Raw genomic sequence first — 23,211 nt, 5'->3', positions numbered from 1 at the left:
CCGAGTCTGCCCTACTACTTATAAGTAGTAAAGTTTGTAAAAATCTATAAAAATCAAATATTTTGTTTCCATTTTTTGTCTATTGAAATAACTTATAGTTTTTAATAATCTCATTAACTTTCCCTTATATTCTTTCCCCAGAAGCGATAGGAGCCTTCAAGAAACTAAAACCAGAACCCATATCAACGGGAAACGGCGGTTCCGTACTAAACCACCACTACCACCACAGTACAGGAGGAGCAAACTCAGTCACGACGTCCACCAGTGGCGGTTCGCTCAGTGGAAATTCCTTGACCGGAGCATCTCTCGGAGCTGGCGGCTTGAGCACAGGCTCATTGGGAGCCGGAGCTGGTCTTGCTGGGGGCGCGTTGGGCGCAAGTGGTACCTTAGTGGCAGTACGCTAGGTGCCGGCGGTGCCTTGAATCATTTGACGTCGAGCGGAGGCAGTTCAGCAAGTCAGTGTCCCACACCGGCAAGGCGGAGGCATAGGACTACGTTTACCCAGGTAATAAATGGATTTTTTGAAATGGTTGTTTTATATGATGACGTACGTACATTACATCCTAAAATAAAATATATTTTTTAACTAATTGTTTTATATGACATACTTTTAGCCTTTAGCAAAATACATTCTTCAAACTAATTGTTTGGTATGCCAATAGCTAAATACATTTTTTGAACTAATTGTTTATATGAAGTAAAAATACAGACTAAATGTCTAAACAAAACTTGAAGGTTTTACTGAATGTTTACAGTTGAATTATAACATAGTAATAAGATTTCTCAAACTTGGCAATAAAAATAAAATTAAGTAATTGAATATATCTTATATATAAAAATGAATCGCAAAATGTGTTGGTATTACCAAAGCGCATAACTCAACAACGCCAGGACCAATTTGGCCAATTCCTTTTGTAAAATGTTCGTTGATGTCCAAGGATGGTTCTTACGGCGAGAAAAAATCGAATAATTGCTGGAAAAACCCTAAAAACAGCCCTTTTCTTTTTCTCATACAAACGTTTTCTACCTAAAACGTAGAATCAATTTGAGCTTTATTGCTATTAAAGTTCATATTAAATTACAAGCACTCACTGAATACTCCTTCTACTAAACGATTATTCGGATTTTGGTAAATCTTTCTGAAGTTTGTTAAGGAAATTTTCTATGATATATGTGGTTATAAAGTACTGGGATGTATGTGCAATATTATAGAAATACGAGTAAATGGAAAAAATTGCAGAAAACGACATGCTATTGTTTGCATTGAAAATAAATGAAAACTATCATCTGCCAAAAATTTCAATTTACTTATAAACCTAGACAATATTAGAATATGTTTAATAAATTTATGATTATGAAAAAAAAATGAAATGTCTAATTATCAACATTATTATTGCCAAAAAGCAGCTGAGATGTGCCAGAAATTAATATAATATAAGATACAGTATATGTATGGCAGATTGAATGATACACATATGAACAGGATATGACAAATTAATTCACTTAAAATATGATATTAAGTATTAATCAGGGCCGGTCCGACCTTCAATGCGATGCATGCGAAAAATACAATCGCACGCCTAAAGGGGCGCCAACACAAGATTCGGATATAAAATTTTCAATATATATTTTTTTCAATATATAATTTCTTTGCATCTTTTACTAATCTTGCCACAAGAAATTCACTTTATAACAACAAATGGGAAAGTGTAAAGATGAATACATACAATTCGGCCCTCACGATATCGATTAGAAAAAATTTCAGATGCAATTTTGGATATATTAAATAATAAAAAATTAAATTAATTGAATCCAACATGAAGTCCCAGTGTTATGTCATGGTCATGGTTATGTATGCCGTTTAAAAGACTCCAATTTCCAATATAGTGTGGGAATTGAGTTCATCATTTAATTTAAAGCAGTTCTACATTTAACATTGCTCATATTATAAATGTATATGCATTTTGGCGAGAAGAGTAATTTAAAAAAAACAATATATTATATTAAAAAATTGTAGACATGGATACAGGACAACGTCTGTCGGGCCATCTAGTACCTAATAAAACTTCTACAATTTTCAAACTTTCTAAACAATTAACCGTAATGACTTAAGTTATAGTTGGGTACTATTTTGTAAACGAATCTGCATACTTGGTTACCATTTGTTGACATTCAACTATATAATTCAAAGTAGAAAACATCTTACTCATTGATAAAAATCTGATAATTTTATGAGGTTTACAATTTGCCATATTTGTACAACTGATTCTTTGAAACGGCTGAAACTGCAGACTTAATTAACTATTAAGTATAACTATTTCTTATACTGTTTTAGGTTAAACAAATAGTCCGAAACTTTATTTTAAATTATCTATTGTTTCAGGAACAATTAGCCGAACTCGAAGCTGCCTTTGCAAAATCTCACTACCCAGATATATATTGCAGGGAGGAATTAGCACGGACAACAAAATTGAATGAGGCCAGGATACAGGTAATTTTAATATAAATAAATAAATATATATATATATATATATATATATATATATATATCTTACTACTACGTACTATGTATCTTACTATTTGGGTTCATAACAGTTCAAAAATTGCAAAACGCGATCGAGAGCAAAATAACCGGATATTACATTCAGCCAAATATATAAAATCTATCAAAAAACGGAAACTGAAAAATCAATCGTAAAATTGAATTTGAACAAAAATAGTCCCTCAATATAATTTAAAGTAACTCAGCAAAATATTTTGGTTGGTGCATTAATATATAAAGTTCTATAAAACAAGTAGCGATTTGTGTCGATTTGTCTTTATATTCTATGAATATAAAGATATAATTGTACATAAAATATTAATATATATATATATATATATATATATAAATATATATATATATAGTAGTTTAGATTTTTTTATTTGACGTTGAAAGATATTCGTGAAAGGTTTTCAACCAATTTTAGAGAATTTGATGAATCTGTTCTTATTATTTTTAATCCTCTTTGAGTAAAGAAATGTAATTATGCCCTTTTAATACCTATGTGATACCCTTTTAATAATATTAATTATTAAAAAAAATCTGCAATTTTCTAATTGTGGACTTTTGTTGGTTTTGTTTAGTTTTTACTTTCTTTTCAATATTATATTTGTGTTCACTTCTTTAATTTTTTATTTTCTATTATATTTTTGATTTTTTTATTTATTTTTAAAGTTTTTAATATTTTTAATGATTTTAATATTTTAATATTTTTAATATTTTAAATGTTTGCAGCTAATTTTAGAAATTTTGATGAATCTATGTTTATCATTATAAATACTTTTAGTGTGAATAAATAAAATTCTGCCCTTTTAATACCTATGTGATACCTATGTGATAGTAATATTATCAATTACTAAAAAAAATCTGCGATTTTCTAATTGTGGACTTTTGTTTGTTTGTTTTTGTTTACTTTTTACTTTCTTTTCAATATTTATATTTGTGTTCACTTATTTAACTTTTTATTTTTTATTATATTCTTGTTTTTTTATTTATTTTTATTATTTATAATATTTTAAATGTTTGCAGCCAATTTTAGATGTTTTGATGAACCTATGTTTATCATTTTAAATAGTTTTTGTATAAATAAATGTAATTTTGCCCTTTTAATATCTATGTGTACTTATAAAATTATCAATTAAAAAAAAAATCTGCGATTTTTTAATTGTGGACTTTTGTTGGTTTTGTTTAGTTTTTACTTCCTATTCAATATTTATATGTGTGTTCACTTCTTTATTTTTTTATTTTTTATCATACTTTTAATATTTTATATTTATTTTTAAAAATTTTAATATTTTGTTTTATTTTAGTTTGTTCTTTGTCCATCTTTGATCCACCTTGTTTCCAACCAGCTAGCATTTCCCAGAAATCGATCCTGAATCTGCATTTGTGAACCCCTTCATTTCTGTAATGGCAGAACTTTACACTTACAATTTGTTAATCATGTGGCTTACTACATGATATTATTATTTAACTATTAGTTTATTATTTTATTTTGTTTTTTTTTTCATTAAACAATGCCTTTAAAATTAGTGTGTTGTTTTTTTTAGTTTATATGTATTATTATTTTTATTTGTTAGATCTTTTAGCAATCTTGCAATTATACAAACTTCGAAATTTTTGTCTTAGGTTTTGTTAACAAGCTGAATGAGATACACGTACATTGTCGAAAAATATATAAGAAAGTGTTAATTATATATTGCTTTTTATTTCTACTATTTAGCTGCGAATAAGCATTTTAAGTATACGTTTTTTGTCGAACCAAAAATCTAAAGTTTATATATATATACATATATATATATATATATATATATATATATATATATATATATATATGCCTAGGGTGCCAGCGTGATAAAGATATTCAAACACTCGAGGGGTTGTATGACAAATTGAAAATAAATTGGTTCATCAACCCTGTACAAATTGCGTATCTGTATGTGTATATATATATACTTGTATATACAAACATATATGTACATATAGGTAATCCTATAAAAATATGGTCATTATAATTATAACCAAGACAGTTGTCAAAACTTTTCTAGATTTCGAGAGTTAATAATGTTCCTAATGTTAGTACTAAAATTGATAATATTTAGAATTTCAATAAATATAACTAATAATGTGAAATTATAAAATTTTCAATAATCTGTCTGTACAATAATTACTTATCAGGCGTCCATTGACCATAAAATAGTTTCAAGTCATCTAAATGTTTATATATTTTTTACTATGAGTTGGCTTCCATTTTCTAAATTCATCATAAAACATGCATTCGAATGAGCAGCTCTTGGGTTGCCCCAAAAGATACTTGCAACCCCCCAGAGCAAAAAAGCAAAAAAAGAGAAAACGAAAAATAGAATGCCAGGGGAACAAAATTCCAAGTCAAGTAATTGGCGACTTAATTCAATCAAAGAATACTCTCTTCTGCGACAGACTTCAAGGGAAAACAACCCCTGGTACATGTGCTCGGAAAGACAGATATATGAAGTCAGATATTTTTATTCACTACATACAGATTGGGATACATACATTTATAAGGTTATAATTACAACTTTGCTAAATAATCAATTGTCTATAAAATGGTTAATAAAATTGTAACTGACCAAAATAACCGAAAAGTAACGATATGCAATATTTAAGATAATAATTCATAATAAAGCTATTCAAATCCACATAAAAGTAAATAAACTAATTTTATTGATTTATTTTCGCCTGACAACTTTTTTCATGAGTTTCAAGTTTTGACATAGATTCAGTTCAGATATGCTTATTTATTTTATTTATTTTAATTGTTTTAATTATTAGAGATTCTTTAATGAAATGGCAAGTTTCAGCAGGTGCTTTTTATCTAATATATGGCGTCAATGATTGTAAATGATCATAATAAATAAAGATAAAAATAATATAAAAAGGATTCTGTAGGTTGTATAAAAGATTCTTAGAAAATAGTTCCAAAGCACTATTAATATTATATAAAATTACTTTTTTATATGGAGGGGTTTTCATTAATTTCTAAACAACTTTTAACACCCTGATACGAAATCTTGGTAATATATTATTCATTTACCTGTAAATTACAATATGTATGGAAGTTAGGGGCTTTTTAAAACAGTTTTTTTTATTTTTAAGTATAATTTTACATTGCTTCACAAAAATGACGCACCTGCACCCTTTTGTATACTACTCCATCAGGGAGATTTACATGATCAATAGAGACAACTTCTGTTACTACTTGCCCATGTTACAATAAGCTAGTAATTTTAGACAAATCGCTATTAGAAGACAATCTTGTAGTTGTCCTTTCTAATTTCTATTTGCAGCAATGCTAGAAAGTGCTATTTTGACTTATAAATATATTTATGTTCTATATTTACCAAGTGTATATGGTGAATGCTACTGCTTGATATCAAGTTAAGCGTTGCTACGGTATTTGAAACTACAATCTTGTGTTTGGAAAGTCGAGGTTTTCAACTTCTTGTGTCATGTAATGCTCATTTTAAAAACATATAAAAATATTAAATTTGTTTTTATGTCTTGAAACTACTATTTTCTTATAAATTCATATTGAATTTGGATGTCCATATATCCATCCGTCAGAGTCGAGTTCTTCCCAAAATGAAATATAAGCATTCTGCAAAAGAGGAAGTAGAATGTGAATAGAATTCTGTACTTTTTTTTGAAGAATGAAAAGAATGTTAATAGCATATTTGAAAATTCGTCAATATTGTTCAATGACAATTAATTAAAAACTTAACAAGTTATATGCAATACTTACAACCTAACTAAAGAGATTGCAACACTGTAATGTTCTTGATTTGGAAGTCTTTATACATTGAACATCAATAAGAATTGAAATACTTTGAACAGTAAGATTTGCATTTGCATTAATTTCCATCAGCAGCAATAGATAATTCAGTTATTGTATTTAACGTCTTTTGCACATAATTACTTGGCCATGCAAACAAAACCTTTAATTAAATAATTAATTCATTAAATTGTGAGTTATGTCTTTAGCTTAAGTACACCAGCCGGTAAAATTTCATTGTAGCTCAAATTTTCTGGTTCTGCAAACAAAATGAGTATCTGGTAAAATTTCATGCATATCAAAGCCAACTTGTGTGGAGAGTTTTGATAACCTATGATAATCTAATCAAGGACCAGATCCCTTGAAATCTAAAGTATACCTTTTTGGCATCCCTTGTAATTGAGCTCATTAGTGAACTATACTGCGCCCATTTTGCGACAGTTTGGAATGGATAACTAGACACATAACTAGACACAAATGACATCAATGGCGAATGTTTTTGGAATACATCAAATTTCTTTTAACTAGAATCGGTTTCGATCTTTTGCTTATATATATATATATATATATATATATATATATATATATATATATATTGTCCTGGAAAAGTATTTTCCCAGTGTTATGTCTTAGTCTAACACAATGATGGAGTGCATTGGCTCTGTCCTTTTCTTTCGCACTGTCCGACGAAAAGCGCTTGCGTCATAGTTTATCGACTTATGTAGAAAAACAAAATGGTTTCCACTACCCCATGATGGGGTGTGCGTATACATACATACATACATACATATATATATATATATATATATATATATATATATATTAGTTTTGATGTAGAAGCATGTATATATATAAACTTTGAGGCAATACATTAAATGAAAAACAAAGACTTTTTGAAAATCTTTTCTACCAGAAATTTTGATATATAATCTTGCATCGAACCACAATTTGACAAGGAAAAAAATTGTGACTACGTTAAACAATAAATTATATATTTATTATTATTGCTTTGTATTGAATGCCTTCATCATAGATAAACAAGTATAATAATGGCCTTCATATTGTAAGGTTTTTTATCACTCTATTCACTATATTAGTCATATATTTTTCATGTTTTGTTCATAAATTTGCAGTTATGAATGACATGAGATTTTATAGCAAATGTTTGGCAATAAAGATTCTAAAAATTTCTTTAACTTTTATTTAACTGATTTTGTCAAAAAAGCATTTGATTTGGTATATATTTCATTTTCGAACTTGTTACATGCTCCATATATTAATGTATATTTATATTATTCCATTTCTAATATTTGATAACTTCTGTCTTCAAATCAAATTATAATTCATTTAAATTATTAACTTCTCGTTGGGTAATTTTAAATACTCGAAAAAAAAAACAAAATATTAACATTTCTGCATATCTTTACGTTTCAAAGGATTCTGAACATTTTGGCATACCTTACAAAAATTGGATGTATATATATATATATATACAGTGGCGTCGGAACCAAATTTTTGATGGGTGGGCTCGTTTTTTTTTTTTTTTTTTGAAAGACAGCCAGTGGGCTCGTCTTTTTCTTTGTTTTTTTTTAGAGATATTAGCCCATATAATTTTTTGAAATTGATGGGTGGGCTGAGCCCTCCCATCAAAATTCATGGGTGGGCTCAAGCCCACACAGCCCACACGGTTCCGACGCCACTGTATATATATATATATATATATATATATATATATATATATATATATATGCAGATACGATTTTCATCGATGACTTCAGAATTTTCAAAAATCAATTTTTCAAAGCTGATAAGCTAAAAAAATAGAATGAATTAAAAACAATGATTGAATAATTAAAAAAATAGAAAGATAGATCTAATAGAGTTTAGGTCTTCTGAACGCCAATATAAAATAAAGTATAAAATATAGTATAAATATTGTGTATCTTCAAATATTTACAAGAAAAAGCTATAGTATATGTATTATATCTTTGAAAATGTAAACACACTACAATCTTTTTGCAATCATAATATTGAAACGTTTGTAAATTTGGCATCAGTTAATCAAATATTTGATTAATCTTAACTATGTAGTTTAAAAAAGAGTGTGATGGTGATGTGGTAACAGGTGAATTAACCAAAATGGGGTAAAAATTAAATTTTTGGGGGTAATACGTATGTATTTTGATTTATATTTACTGTATTTGCTACCTAGTTTTCGGTATGAGAGTAATTTCTCTACGCCATGGGGGTAATATCAACTTAGGCAAAAATATGTTGGGGTAATGATTAAAAAAGTTTCCTGACCCCTGAATCTAAAAGATAATATTCTTTCAATAAACATATTTCTATATTTAGGCAATAACTGGTAAATTTTCATAGATGATTGTTTGATATGTGTTATGTGCTGTGAAACTGTGTATGTTGTTTGGTTTTCACAACATAATTACTATTGTTATGCTGATAAACTTGTATTATATATTGCAATGCTGATTGGGATATTTCACTTGAAGAATCTGATACAGCTCAACAATCAATTACTAATGATACGAGAGCTATTTTTTATCTTGATAGCAAGATGTTACAGAATCGCATTTTTGTTTAGACATTTATTTATATGCATAACACAGCAACAAGTAATCGGGTACCGACAGTAATATTTAAAAACATTGAATATCAAAATGTGCCAATTCAATTTGATTGATATCAGTTTTAGATTCAAACAAGAACAAACCAGATTAGGCTGGCACTTGCAATACTTGTTAAAAAGCTCAAGAAGCGTATATATGAAGCATGCGTTGCAGTGTGTAAACCATCCATTTAATTTGTGTTAGTTTAATTTAATTTATCGACATACTTCTACTTTCATAATCAGTTAGCTATTTTTTATACTAAAGATTGTCAAGAATTGTTTTATGGCTAAACATCGTTTGCCGGGCCAGCTGGTAATATATATATATATATATATATATATATTATATTAAGATTATATATATCATTATATATGATGCATTTTATAGGTCTGGTTTCAAAATCGCCGAGCAAAATATCGCAAACAAGAAAAGCAGCTTCAAAAAGCGCTGACTCCATGCGGCAACTTGCTGTTGAACCATCACCACCAGCAAATCAATAATTCGAGCATTATCAATAATGCAAATAGCAATTTGCTGAGGAATTCGGTTAATAACATAACTGCTATGAGCAACTATCATATGCGAGGATATCAGCCTTATCACCATGTGATGAATAACGTTAACCGATATCCCCAGGTAAGAAGAAAATTTTGAAAATATTATATTTATATATTAATATATATATTAGGGTGGTCCTTAAAATGGTCATTTTTGAATTTCTCCCAGCTTGCTCCCAGTGGCTCAAATGGTTCCAAATTGATAAAAAACAATTCTCTGAAAGTTTTAGCTCCTAATATTAACGTTTAGATAGAGCGCAATTCAATCAAAGTTTGTATGGAACAATTTTTGAAAATTAAAAAAATGTTTTAGGTATAACTTAGCGACAAATGGATGAGTTTTATTCATTCATTTGTTTGCTAAATTACCTTTAAAAAACATTTTTAAAATTTTTGAAAATTTTTCCATGCTATTTCCATACGAAACTTTGATTGAATTGCGCTCTATCTAAACGTTAATATTAGGAGCTAAAACTTTCAGAGAATTGTTTTTTATCTATTTGGAACCATTTGAGCCTCTGGGAGCAAGGAAATTCGAAAATGACCATTTTAAGGACCACCCTAATATATATATTAGGGTGGTCCTTAAAATGGTCATTTTCGAATTTCCTTGCTCCCAGGGGCTCAAATGGTTCCAAATTGATAAAAAACAATTCTCTGAAAATTTTAGCTCTTAATATTAACGTTTAGATAGAGCGCAATTCAATCAAAGTTTGTATGGAAAGAGCATGGAAAAATTTTTGAAAATTAAAAAAAAATGTTTTAAGTTCAACTTAGCAACAAATGAATGAGTTTTATTCATTCATTTGTTTGCTAAATTACATTTAAAAAACATTTTTAAAATTTTTGAAATTTTTTTCATGCTATTTCCATACAAAACTTTGATTGAATTGCGCTCTATCTAAACGTTAATATTAAGAGCTAAAATTTTCAGAGAATTGTTTTTTATCTATTTGGAACCATTTGAGCCCCTGGGAGCAAGGAAATTCGAAAATGACCATTTTAAGGACCACCCTAATATATATATATATATATATATATATATATATATATATTTATATTAGAATATATAATCCACTCAACTATTTTTGTCATTTTCATTATATTTGATTATATAATCTACTCATTTATTTTTACCATTTTGACTCATTTAAAGTGCCCCTTATTTTTGGGTCAATCACGGGACATCAGAATTCATTTAAGAGGTATGGTTTCTTCCCGTATTTTCACTTTGTGCAAATAAAAATATACCGGGCTTTTCTAAGAGCAATATATGTCCCTGATTTATAATCTTTTGTCCCGGATTGTTCGGAGTTTTTGAAAAGTATAGGTACAAGTACAAATTGAATCTTTTTACGTACATAGGTAAAAGAAGAGTCTAACATATAAATCAAATAATAAAGTTGTTACTAAAAGCCCGTAATTATGATAAAAAAAACATTATGTATTGAAACTTTTTGTATCCTTAACTAATATTTGTTAGCCTAAAATCATATTTAAGTTATTTGGTATAAAGTCCTTTCATCCTCAACACCCAGGATTATCATTACCAAAAATTGCTGTCCCTGTTTTGACTGAAAAAATATGGTCATCTTAATATTATATATTTATTTTTTTATAAATAAATTATTTATATGAGTTCACAGTATAATAATTTAACATTTTTTTTTTAGAATTGTGATGTGTTTTCATTGAGTGGTGGTGCATATACGTCGCAGGCTTTTGGAGGCACGTCCGCCGCCGGCATGACCGCCATGAGGCAGGATTCGATGGGTAAATTGATAATATTCAATATATATATATATATATATATATATATATATATATATATATATACTATTCCTATTTATATGCATACATTGTTTCCAATAGAAAACGTTTAATTTTCATGTAAGGGATTGTTCAAGAACTACGTAAGCAGATTTATTACAATTATTTACCCCTCCCTCCCCTTTGTCAGCAAAAAGTAAGTAAAGTTCTTACCCAAAATAAGCAAATCAATAACTCCCCCGCCCCCCTATAGTGCTTACATAATACTTCCACTTAACGGTCGGGTTTTTTTTCGTGAAAAGTGATCTAAAAGAGCTGGTTTTTTTATTGCGGATTTTAAAAGTTTAATTGATGTAATATGTGTTTCTGATAACATTTTCTTTTTATTTAATTTATTTTTGTTTAAAATTAACAATACAACGGTACCTAATCAATAAATTTCAACTGGTCAATTTTTAAGGATTTAAGGATCCACACCTCTACTTATTGATACGTAGTGCTATTTATTTATTTTATTTATTTATTCATAAGCAAGCCGTAATCAATAATAATAGATATTATTTCAGGCTCTTGTCAAGCTTATTCATAATTAATATTAAAAGGATAGAAATTTTTATAATAATCATAGTAGCTGCCCAAATTTCGCTTCTGAAAAAAAGAGCTGAAAAAAAGCATTCGAACATTAAATACAATGTTCATCATATTAAAGTCTATTAAACCACCAGTCAAGCTCAAAATTCTTGCACAAGGTTGAAAGTTATACTCATTTAAAACCGTAAAAATTTTAAATTAATAAAATAGCAATAAAAACACGGTTGTACAGGCGATCAAGTGGTCAGATTACATTGATAAAGAATAAGAATTATGCAAGAAAATAGTTATTGAAATCAAATTGAGAAAATTCAGTAATGTCATAAAAAGCTAATTCTTTAAAACATTTAACTAGGGAAGCATGAAATTTTTTGTTGTCTAAGTTTTTGATTTATAATTAAACCCCCTCCTCTCACAACATCACGTCTATTTATAATTTTTTTTTATTTCTCAAGATGCAATTACAATCTGTTTTTAATACGCAAAAAACATTTAATATTTATGAATAACAATATGTAATGTTAAAACTAAAATAGAGTTTACCCATTGGTATCTCTATTTTGTGATGTTTTTTTATAATACCTAAAAAAAATCTCTTTGGAAATTTTTTGAAAATTTTCGGATTTATTTAAATTTAGGTAAAAAATAAATACACATATTTCGTGAGTATTTGTAAATCACTTTCTTCACCCTTCATCATCTATTCTAGTCTATTTATACATACATGATTATATATTTCAGTTTATCCACCATAGGACATACTCTTATTACATATTAGTAATTGTAAAGACCCTATATTTTTTCAAAATTTGCCTTTTTATAATATGCATTATTTTAAACGTTTTGCATTTCTCTAACATTAGTTTCTTACCTTATTTATTTTGTAGTTTCGTTACTAAAAGAGAGTCAAAAATGGGGTCTCATAATTAAAATAATGTTTATTATAAAAAAAGCAAATTTTTTAGAATTCACAATTGCTAATATGTAATAAGAATTTGTGCTAAGTTGGATAAATTAAAATAATTATATAACCATGTATCTATAAATTGACATGGAAGCGTCCTTTAATTACATGAATGTTAAAATGGAGGGTGAAGGTGTTTTACAAAAACTGACGTAATATGTGTATTTATTTTTTACCTATATAAATCTTAAAAATTTCGAAAACGATTTTTTCTCGGTATTATAAATAATCACAAAATAGAGGTACCAATGGGTAAACTCTATTCTATTTCTAACCGAAAAACTGTAATTTCTTTGGTTCAATCTATTTAAATCTTGCGTTGATTTTGGGACGTCCTTCATATATTTATATAAATATATTTATGTATGTATGTATATATATAATACATATATATGTATATATAACTAGGAATATCTTAACTCGCATAAAGTCCTTATAGCCTCGGGATTGCATATGTGTAAAAGTTTTATACGCAACTCCACCCTAATACGTGGGACTTTATATAACATCCCTTCGGGGCATGTGTAAATATACGTATATATATATATATATATATATTATATATATATATATATATATATATATATATATGGATGAGATGAACCTTAGTATATAATGTATAAGATCCTTCGTTTGATGTGCAAAGTCCTTGTACCATGAAGAGATTAAAGAACAAACTTTCTTAAGAGCTTAAAAGCAAAATCTTAGCGTTCTACGCCGCCATATCTTACACAAATACGATATATATATATATATATATATATATATATATATTATACCAGTATTCGGTAAACTGGGGTAAATTACCCCAAATGAGGTAAAAGTAAAATTTTTGGATTAAAAAATATATATTTTTAATTAATATTTGCTGTATTTGTTACCTAATTGTACGGGTATAATCACTCTTTACCATGGGGATAATATCTTAGACAAAAATATTTTGGTCAATGTTTAAAAAAGTTTCCGGATGGATATCTTTGAAATAACTTTATAGCTAAGCTAATCCATTTGCTTTTATTTTATTAAAATGTATAAGAATTTAAACAATTATTTAAATTTCATAAACCCCCAAACATTAGAAGTACCTATTCAAAAAGTATTCTATTCAAATACAAGCCATACATTTGAATTCCACTATAACATAAAAATACGCCTAATACTTTTTGTTCAATTATATAAATGTAATAATACTATAATTTGAAAATTGCTTAAGGTAATAGTAAACTTTCGTAAAAACTAAACGAAAACACTTGGGAATAATTTCCGTACATTACAATTTTTAGGTTAGTGGCTACAGTGGCGGATCCAGGGGGTGGTTTACGGGGGTCATAACCCCCAACCCCCTGAGCTTGTCTTAAGACTAAGATAGAACGCTAATTCAGCAATAAAATTACTTCATAATGATTCTATTTATGTATTTTGTTACCAAACACATTTTATGGACCTAGAAAATAAAAAAAAATGTATATTGTTTTAGATTTAAAACAAAAATTGATATCGGGTAAATACTTAGCCATTTATATTTTATTGTTTTGAAGTATTTTTCAGAAAGAATTTCATATGGTTAAATATATATAAGGGTGCGCCGATAAGTCACGTGATTAATTTTTGGGAATTTTTGGAGCTCCCCTCCATTGGTGATACATTGTGATATTTAAATTAACCTTCCTCCCCCACCAAACATCACGTGTATTTAGGTTACGTAAAATTTTTCGAACTAATTTTTGAAATTTACAAAAAAAATCGTGAAATTTTTATTTTTTTGGAAAATTTAGAAATAAATACACCTGATATATATTACTAGACCCCCCCCTTCCTCTACATGATTTTCTTGTCAACTTTTTTTGGCGATATATATAATGGTCTTATAGAACTTACTGAAATATTACGGCCGTACGACAAGTAGTTTGATTTTAAAAATTCATCAAAGTTTGAGAAAATGAGTAGTTTTTTTGACGTTTGTTAAAATTAAAATTAGATGATTTACTTGGTATAACGATAGAGTACTTGGTCTCAATGAACATACTAAACCATTAAAGTCGGAAACTGGTTCAATTATAAATATTGTTGATTTTTGAAAATTTGCTTTTAGAAAATACTCCGAGTTAACGTGTTTGTTCATTTTCAATTATGTGTAATCAATGCACTCATAAATAATTAATTTTTTTATTGATTAAGTCGATTATTTACACATATCGGGAAGTTCAGGTAACTTGCCTCAAGGCAAAATACCAATATCAACTAGTTTATTTATTCATAAGCAATCCCTAATAAATAGTTCAAACGTTGTTACACTTGAATTGTTAGCAATGATTTAGAAAATAGAGACGATTTAGAAACAAATGGAAATCAGTACGCTATTAGTTTTTTAAATACCACTATATTGGCAAACAAATCTTTAAAACTAAATCATGTTGCAACAAGTAATTATTTATAAATTTTCTATTATTTGCAGATCTGGATATGCAATTTTCTAACACCCATACATGGAATCGAACAAGAGCCTCTTGGGAAAAGGACAGGTATCCTAGCCATTAAGGCTAAATTCTTATAAAAATGTAGCATATCATATAAATATTAAATTTACTGATTTTAAAAAAATATTCTAAAGAATTGATGTGAACAGTATTTTACATGTGAGCTAATTTTCACATATAAAGATGAGGAATATATATATATATTATATATATATATATATATATATATTATATATATATATTATATATATATATATATATATAATTTGTGTATATACATGTGCCAATTAATATTGGTTGTTTGTTTGCTTGTGCAATTTTGTATGACAAGATATAAAAACGCAATATTTGTTTTTAAACAAATAGTTAAAATAATATTTATTATTAATAAATAGTCATATATGTAGTGATTTTATAAATAATGTTCAATTATGGGTATGAAAATTTAAGAAATTACTTGTAAAAAGGTTCCGAAATGAAATCTTATATTTAATTTAATCGATTTAAAAAATATTTTGTGTGACAAGAGATGTAAAATATAAATCCTACTGGGTACTTGAAGTGTAATGATGTATAAAGTTGTATCAGAATAGAATTTATTTCGATTGTCCAATTTTTGGACCGATTCTGCCGCATAACAGACCAATGTTATGGCAAGGCTATGTTATGAAAAACTTTCCATACTAAAGTCATGTGGTTGATGTGCAATCAGGCGTTTTTCTCAGGTTGTCAGATAGAAAGCCTAACCTAGAAACCGCACAAATGTTAAAAAACGATGTTAGATAACAGGGACTTCCTGATTTAGGTTCATAACATAACAGTAACGTTGCAGTTTATGTGTAAAACGCCTGAATGCACAGAGAATACATGAATTTTGACAGTATGCAGTATGATTCAGTAGCATAATGTATGAAAGTTGGAGCTTAATATGGCCGTCATTTTCTTTCGGGTCATTTTGTTTTGGTTAGAATAACAACAAATTAATTGTGTGAGAAGCAGAGAACTTTATAAATAATTTAAATTAATTATAAGAAATCACTGTGTTGTGTATTTGTAATATATCTAATATATAAATAAAATTTTGCAATATAATAGTAGTGTGTGATAGAGGTGGCGATGTCACTAGGTATATCAATACATCTATTTTGGCCTTAGCATTGTTTTAATAAAAATCTATAATGATTTTTTAAATATTATTTTAAAATTGATGCTCTAAAGTCAAATTCAAATCCTTTATTTGCAAATTAACTGTAAATTTCAATAACAATTTGAATGAAGCAAAAGATATTTGGAAACTACTTATTTGCCTTAGTGACCTCAAACTTCTAACAAATGATGTATACTTAATCCGATATTACAATGCCATTTTAGGAAAAGGAGTATGTATGTATTTTTTGCTGGTACCAAAGAAATTATAAATTAATTTATAATTGTTAATGAAGGAGTGAAATACCACAAGCTAATGAGACATATGATATAAAATTCATTCAAGGCAAAACTGAAATTTGTACAATGTTAGATACAATTGAGTTGCAATGTTAGTTGTGATCTATGAAGATATTTTGGAGATCATGATGAGTAAAGAACTTTGACTTTTGTTTTTATGCTCACGAATAAAAAATATCTCTTTACTCTAAAAAGACTAATTTGGCATTGACCAAAATAAACAAGTTGATTCCATTTTTTTTAATTTTTAGTTAGTTAAGAGTTTTTTCAAAAAATCTGGATGATTTCTACTATTACTCCGGCATTTTCTTCTTTATATTTTATTATTATTTTATTATCTAAAAATTACAATTTTAAATAACAAATTCAGTTTGTGGCATGTGTTTCTTCAAGTGAGACTTTTGCAGTCTATTAACATATTTACATGTACATATAAATATAATGTGATTTTGTCTAGTCGTAAAATAAATTTGATCTTTTTTTAAACTACATATAATTATGATATTATATAAGAAAAATATTTTTTTCGTTTATTATTTTTGTGTTAGGACTGTGAAATAAATTAATTAAAAATGTCTACAATCTAAGTTGTATGAAAACAAAAAGACGATCGAAAGATTAACTTGTAAGATATTGATAAAATAAAATAAACTGTGAAAAACTTGATTATGAAATTCTAGCATTTGTTTTTCTTGAAATTATAATTAACTTGTTGGTATTGGTGTTTTTCCTTGAGGCAAGTCACATGAACTTCCCGATATGTGTAAATAATCGACTTAATCAATAAAAAACTAGTGGGGTGGGTGGCATCGTGCCTTAAGGCAAATTGCTGGAACTTCCCGTACCGTAACGAAATGTTCGAGGATTACTGAATGTTTTTAAATAGATTATTATAAATATTGTAACATTGTCTAATATTTATAAATATTATATAAACTGAATTGCAGAGTTGAAATTATTTGTAAAGTATATTAGAACTATAGTCAGAATTAAAAATAAATATTTTCGATATACAAAAAACTAAAAAAAAAAAAAAAAAAAAAATTGGACAAATTTTTTTTTCCAAAATCGATTATTTTGTTAAGACAAGCAGAAAGTTCTTTGAATCATTTAAATCGGACGCTTAGTTCTCTCAAAAACTGCCATTTTTTACATATTTAGCTCCGTATCTTCAAAATGGCTGGGCCTGTCTTTGCCAAAAACTAATAAACACTTCTCCCAATCATTACTAATTGAATGTTTTTTAGATCATTCAAATCGGATACTCCGTTCTCTCAAAAATACGATTTCTATTTTCTGCACTCTTTGCTCCGTATCTCCGAAACGGCTGGACCTGCCTTTGCCAAAAACTAATCAGCTCTTTTCCCTATCAATAGGAATCGGATGTTTTTTGAACGATTCAAATCGGTTGATCCGTGCGCCCTAAAACGTGACTGGAAATTTGTATCCACACATACATACACACACACACATCCATTTTTTCTGAGGTATGCCAAAACGTTCAGAAACCTTCAAAACGTCGAGAAATGTAAAAATTTTCAATACCGATTTTCGGCCCATTACAATAACTTACCCTACGGGAAGTTAAAAATTAATTTATAAGTAATTAAAAGTATTCCAAGTGGATTTATTACACATTGTTGAAAACGAACAAACTTAACGTGTTCGGAGTTCGGAGTATTTTTTGAAAGCAATGGTCTCATTCGATTCAGAATGGCTTGAAACCTCGAGAAAATATAAAATTAGCAAATCAGATTTTTTGATGAAAACATAAACTCCTCCTTCGGGAAGTTAATAAAATTAAATTATAATTAATCAGTTAAACTAAATAGTGCTTGTTATAAATTTATTCCAAGGATGAGCAACCTTTTTTACTCAAGGGCCGCATTTAAATTCAAAAGCGTTTGGGCCTATCGTAAAAATGATGTATGTGTATGTGTGTGTGTTCGGATACAAATTTTTGTCAAATTTCGGGAACTCGGATCAACCAATTTTAATAATTGAAAAAACATTCGAGTCGTATTGATGGGAAAAGGCAAGTCCGGCCGTTTCGAAAACACAGGACAAAAGTGCCGAAAATGGTATTTCAGTTTTTTAATGAACGAAGCGTCCGATTTCACTAATTAAAAAAACATGTTACTTGTATTGACTAAGTGAACTACTGATTGAATTTTGGAAATGCAGGCCTAGCGGTTTAGGAGATCCAATAAAAAAAGTAAAAAATGCTATTTGGCGGTCAAAAATGATTATCAGACATATGGACATCAAATTATCAGATATTTTATAGAGATTTCAATAATAAGAACTAACTTTGCTTACTTTTCTATGGCTTCCATGGCTTCTATCCGTTACACTGCGACGCGGCTCAGGTAAAATTTCAAAAATTTCAAAATTCTCAAAACTTCATTTCTTCAAAGATTAAAAAAATTTAATGTTTTTCAAATAATTTAATTTTCGGTACGGAAAGTTCCAGCAATTTGCCTTAAAACACGATGCCATGCACTCACTAACTAAAACCCATGCACCTTGTACATAACTGTCAAACAGATTTATCAACGTACGCAAACTTCTTGCTGATTCACAAACGATGGAATCGGTGTACTATTTGTCAAATCATTTTGTTGATTTATATTTCGATTTGATTGTATATTTATTATAATATAATATTATCTAGTATATTTTTAACATAATATGATTGTAATACCAAATTTAGTTTTAAATACCCGATTACTAAAATTCATTAATTTTCATTTCAAATTTTGCGCCATTAATTTGAATGCCACAAGCAGCGCCCTCACATCTTAACGGAGGAGAGAGAAACGTCTATATGAATACGTTAAATTCTAATATGTCTAGCTACTATGTGGTGAATTAATATAGGGATATTTAATAAAAAAATGAACAAGTGACATTGCCATGTAGTTTTTTTTATACATTTCACATTTATTTTTAATTCGTTTTATTACTAATAGTTTATAAATATATTTTTAACAGCACAAAATGAATCTACTAGAACTTGACAGTTTTAGGTTATGGTGTGTGTCAAAATACTTGTTTGATGTAGAATAATCAAGTGTTTATATCAGTATGGACCTTTTAAAATGTTTAAATTGGAATCTTATATTACACCTATATTGTTAAGTTATGTGGACAAATATATAAAAAATTTTAGGCCTGAAGATTCACAGGTAACTATTTTTGAAACGTCACTTAGTAATTGTCATATGATATTTTATTGTTTATATTTTGATATATGTTTCTGAAATAGAAACCAGGTCATTGTTTTAAATTTAAATTAAATTATATGATCTTTTTATCAAAAACCTACAATTTACATGGGAAATATGTTGATAGATGTTTATATTCATTGTTCAAAATAATTGAAATTGGCTTTAATAGTCTAAATCATCTTTCATTCTTGTTCGATATATATAAGGTTCGGAAAGTCACTTCGTTTTTTTACCACATGAATTTAACTATATTTGTTTGAACCTAACATCACACTTAAGCCCTATAATTATTATATGATTTGAAAACTTATATTTTAAGGCTTGTGTATAAAAAATTCTAATCCCTAACATATAGTAGTTTTTGGATGGTGCCACTTTGAATATGAAAAAAATTAAGCACCATTTTCAACATGTCTTACTTTTTTGCTATAGAAAAGGTATAAATACTGTTTAAGTCAAAATGAAATTTACTGATGTTTACAAAAATGACTTGTTAATTGTACGACAGTGCTAAAATTAGTTTGCTAAATTTCGTTCCTGGTATTTTGATGTCCAAGATGCACCAAGCCCAAGAAGTACGGTTGAAGCTGGTAAAGACGCAAGAAAGATATTAGTTGATGCAAACTGGTGAATAACAATACATGAGATCCAATTGAGTTAAAATTTATCAAATTTAACAGTTTATGACCACTCAAAAGGTCTGGAATTTTCCTCGAAATTAAATGTATGGTTTTCATACAAAGAAACGAGTGTCATCGCATTGGCGTCTGCGATTTGCCTCTGAAAAGTCATGAAAATTATCTAGGAATGTCCTGAAAATTTTACTAGGAATGTCAAATGGATGTAAAGAGTATACTCTTTACACGCAATACACGCAATTGACCATGAAACAAAAAAGAAGAACCTGCTCAAAACAGGTGCAAAGCTGAAATTTGTCAGAAAAGGTGATGCTGAATGTTTGGTAAGATTTTAAAGGAGTTGTTCATTTTTCAGCTTTTCTAGGATAACATAACGGGTAATTCGGATGCCTTATGTCATCAGCTGGATAAACTAAATGATATACTTCAATAGAAAAGGTCAGAATTAAACCACAAGCAAGGTATAGTCCTGCATCAAGACCGCACAAGACCTCACAAAAGTTTGGTCAAAAGCTTTTGAAGCTTCAATGGGACCCAATAACACATTCATCTTATTCTCCAGACCTGCCATCATTGGATCATTATTAGTTCCGGTCACTAAAAAAATTTTTAGGCGATGAATCTTTGCTTCAAATAAGCTTGTCAAAAAGCACTTTGATCAGTTTTTGCCTATAACGACCAAAACAATCATGATTTCGGAATTATGCTAATACCAGAAATAAGACAAAAGATGTACAATCAAAATTGCCAATACATAATTTATTAAAGTATTTGTTTATTGTAACAAAATTTTGTGCCAAAATGTCTATAAAAACGAAGCTACTTTCCGAACACCCCAATATTTTCAAATAGTTTATAATAGTTTGATTCTTTAATTTATTTAACAATTATTATATAAACCTTTGCAGATATAAAAAGAATTATAAAACATCAATCTATTCCCATATATAAAATTAACTTACTTTATTGTATTAACTTACTTTATATGTAATTTCAATTTAATTTTATATGGTAGCTTATTTTGTAGTTGATTTTGCATTTCTTAACAAACTAAACGAGTTTTTTTTTTTGGTTTTAGAGTTTTCAGTGTAAATATTTACTACCTGTCTACTTTCGTGATCATGAATAACCTGATTCATTTTAATTATGATATATATTTGATTCTATGTCAGGGCATTTTTTTATTTCTATTTTATCTAGTATCATGTTGTTTGTTTCCTTCAATTCTTCTCTTGGAGAAATTTATATTATAACAGTACAAAAAACAAGAATGAACAACAAAGATATTTATTCTGTACCATTTTTCATTGGTGTGTATCATGTGAATCATGTGTCTCATGATTCAACACAACACAAAAAATAAAATATTTGAGTTGACCTCTATTACATATATTTCAAATAATATGAATTAAATACTCTTTTTACATTTCTAGGTTTCATTATGGGGTGGCGAAGTTTCATTCCACAACCTAGATCTCCGTCTAGATGTTTTAGAAGAAGAATTGCAGTCACTTCAGTTCAGTATAGTCTCAGGTCATATTCATGAATTATTAATACGGGTTCCTTGGACAAAACTTGCATCAGAACCAATAACAGTCACAATAAACACTATAGAGTGCATAATCAAATTAAAAGATAACACCAGACATGCAATAACAGCTCGGAAAGTGGAAGTAGCAGTGGGAGTGGGAAAGTGCCAAAGAAAAGAGGAAGGCAGCGGCTAAAAAGTGAGTTTTTTTGGTGACTGTATATATACTTACATTTATTTTTATTATTTTTGATAAATTTAATTATGTAAATCTAATTTTATTTATTCACTGCTTTCTTAACTTATAGTTGATAGTTTTTTTTTTATAGTTAGGATAGTTTTAATGAAATTGAGTGAAACTGTTCAAATTTTTGGTTTCATATTACATGCTAATTGTCTTATCATGCAGTGATAATAAGTTTATCATTATAGTTACATTACATACATCATCGACTATTTATTTGATTTATATTTTTTTTTATTTATTTGATATAATTCATACATACTATATATTAGTTCGATAATTACTCTGTTATGAGAGTTTGCAGCAATCAAATAAATTAATTTTAATATAACAAACTTACATTTTGATTGATATATATTACTTATACTACAACATACATTGTTATCATAATTAATTTTGCCAATTAAAAGTTCTATAATTCTGCTTTTCTTAAACATATTGTTTGCTTAATTTTATCAAGATATAGAATGTACCTAGTTCCGAAACGTTTTGTTTATTACTTTTTGATTCTTTGTTCGAAGCTCTACAAAATATTTACAAACCCAAGACTACCATCTAATATTATACCTACATACATACACGCACACAATTGTTATCATAATTAATTTTGCCAATTAAAAGTTCTATAATTCAAACAACATACACACACACACACACTCATTTGAAATAAAAGCAAAAAGCTAAGTATCAATAAAAAGTAATGTAATTAAAACAAAGTTAATTAGTGATATTAACTATTAGTAAATCATAAATTAAAAATTATAAAAATTTTTACTGATCAAT

General features: G+C 27.9%; 2 protein-coding genes across 2 annotated transcripts in view; both read left to right on the top strand.

Annotated features, from left to right (window-relative positions):
- Positions 1 to 2,478, top strand: part of LOC113383495 (ETS-like protein pointed) — a 31,808-nt gene extending 29,330 nt beyond the window's left edge. The window contains exon 3 of the mRNA XM_026621758.1: positions 2,384 to 2,478. Within this exon, the coding sequence (XP_026477543.1) occupies positions 2,384 to 2,478 (95 nt within the window). The remainder of the gene's footprint in view (positions 1 to 2,383) is intronic.
- Positions 2,479 to 19,854: 17,376 nt separating this feature from the next.
- Positions 19,855 to 22,380, top strand: LOC113383494 (vacuolar protein sorting-associated protein 13B-like). The gene is made up of 2 exons (XM_026621757.1): positions 19,855 to 19,976; positions 22,090 to 22,380. Exons 1-2 carry the CDS (start codon positions 19,890 to 19,892, stop codon positions 22,378 to 22,380), a joined length of 378 nt encoding a protein of 125 aa, XP_026477542.1. The 5' UTR covers positions 19,855 to 19,889.
- Positions 22,381 to 23,211: the final 831 nt, after the last annotated feature.

Source organism: Ctenocephalides felis, unplaced genomic scaffold, assembly GCF_003426905.1.
Source record: "Ctenocephalides felis isolate EL2017-DRISC unplaced genomic scaffold, ASM342690v1 CF-g0.4_SCAFFOLD_03570, whole genome shotgun sequence".
NCBI lineage: Eukaryota > Metazoa > Arthropoda > Insecta > Siphonaptera > Pulicidae > Ctenocephalides > Ctenocephalides felis.
Note: the sequence above shows the minus strand (reverse complement) of the source record. Positions and strands in the feature narration are given on the sequence as shown.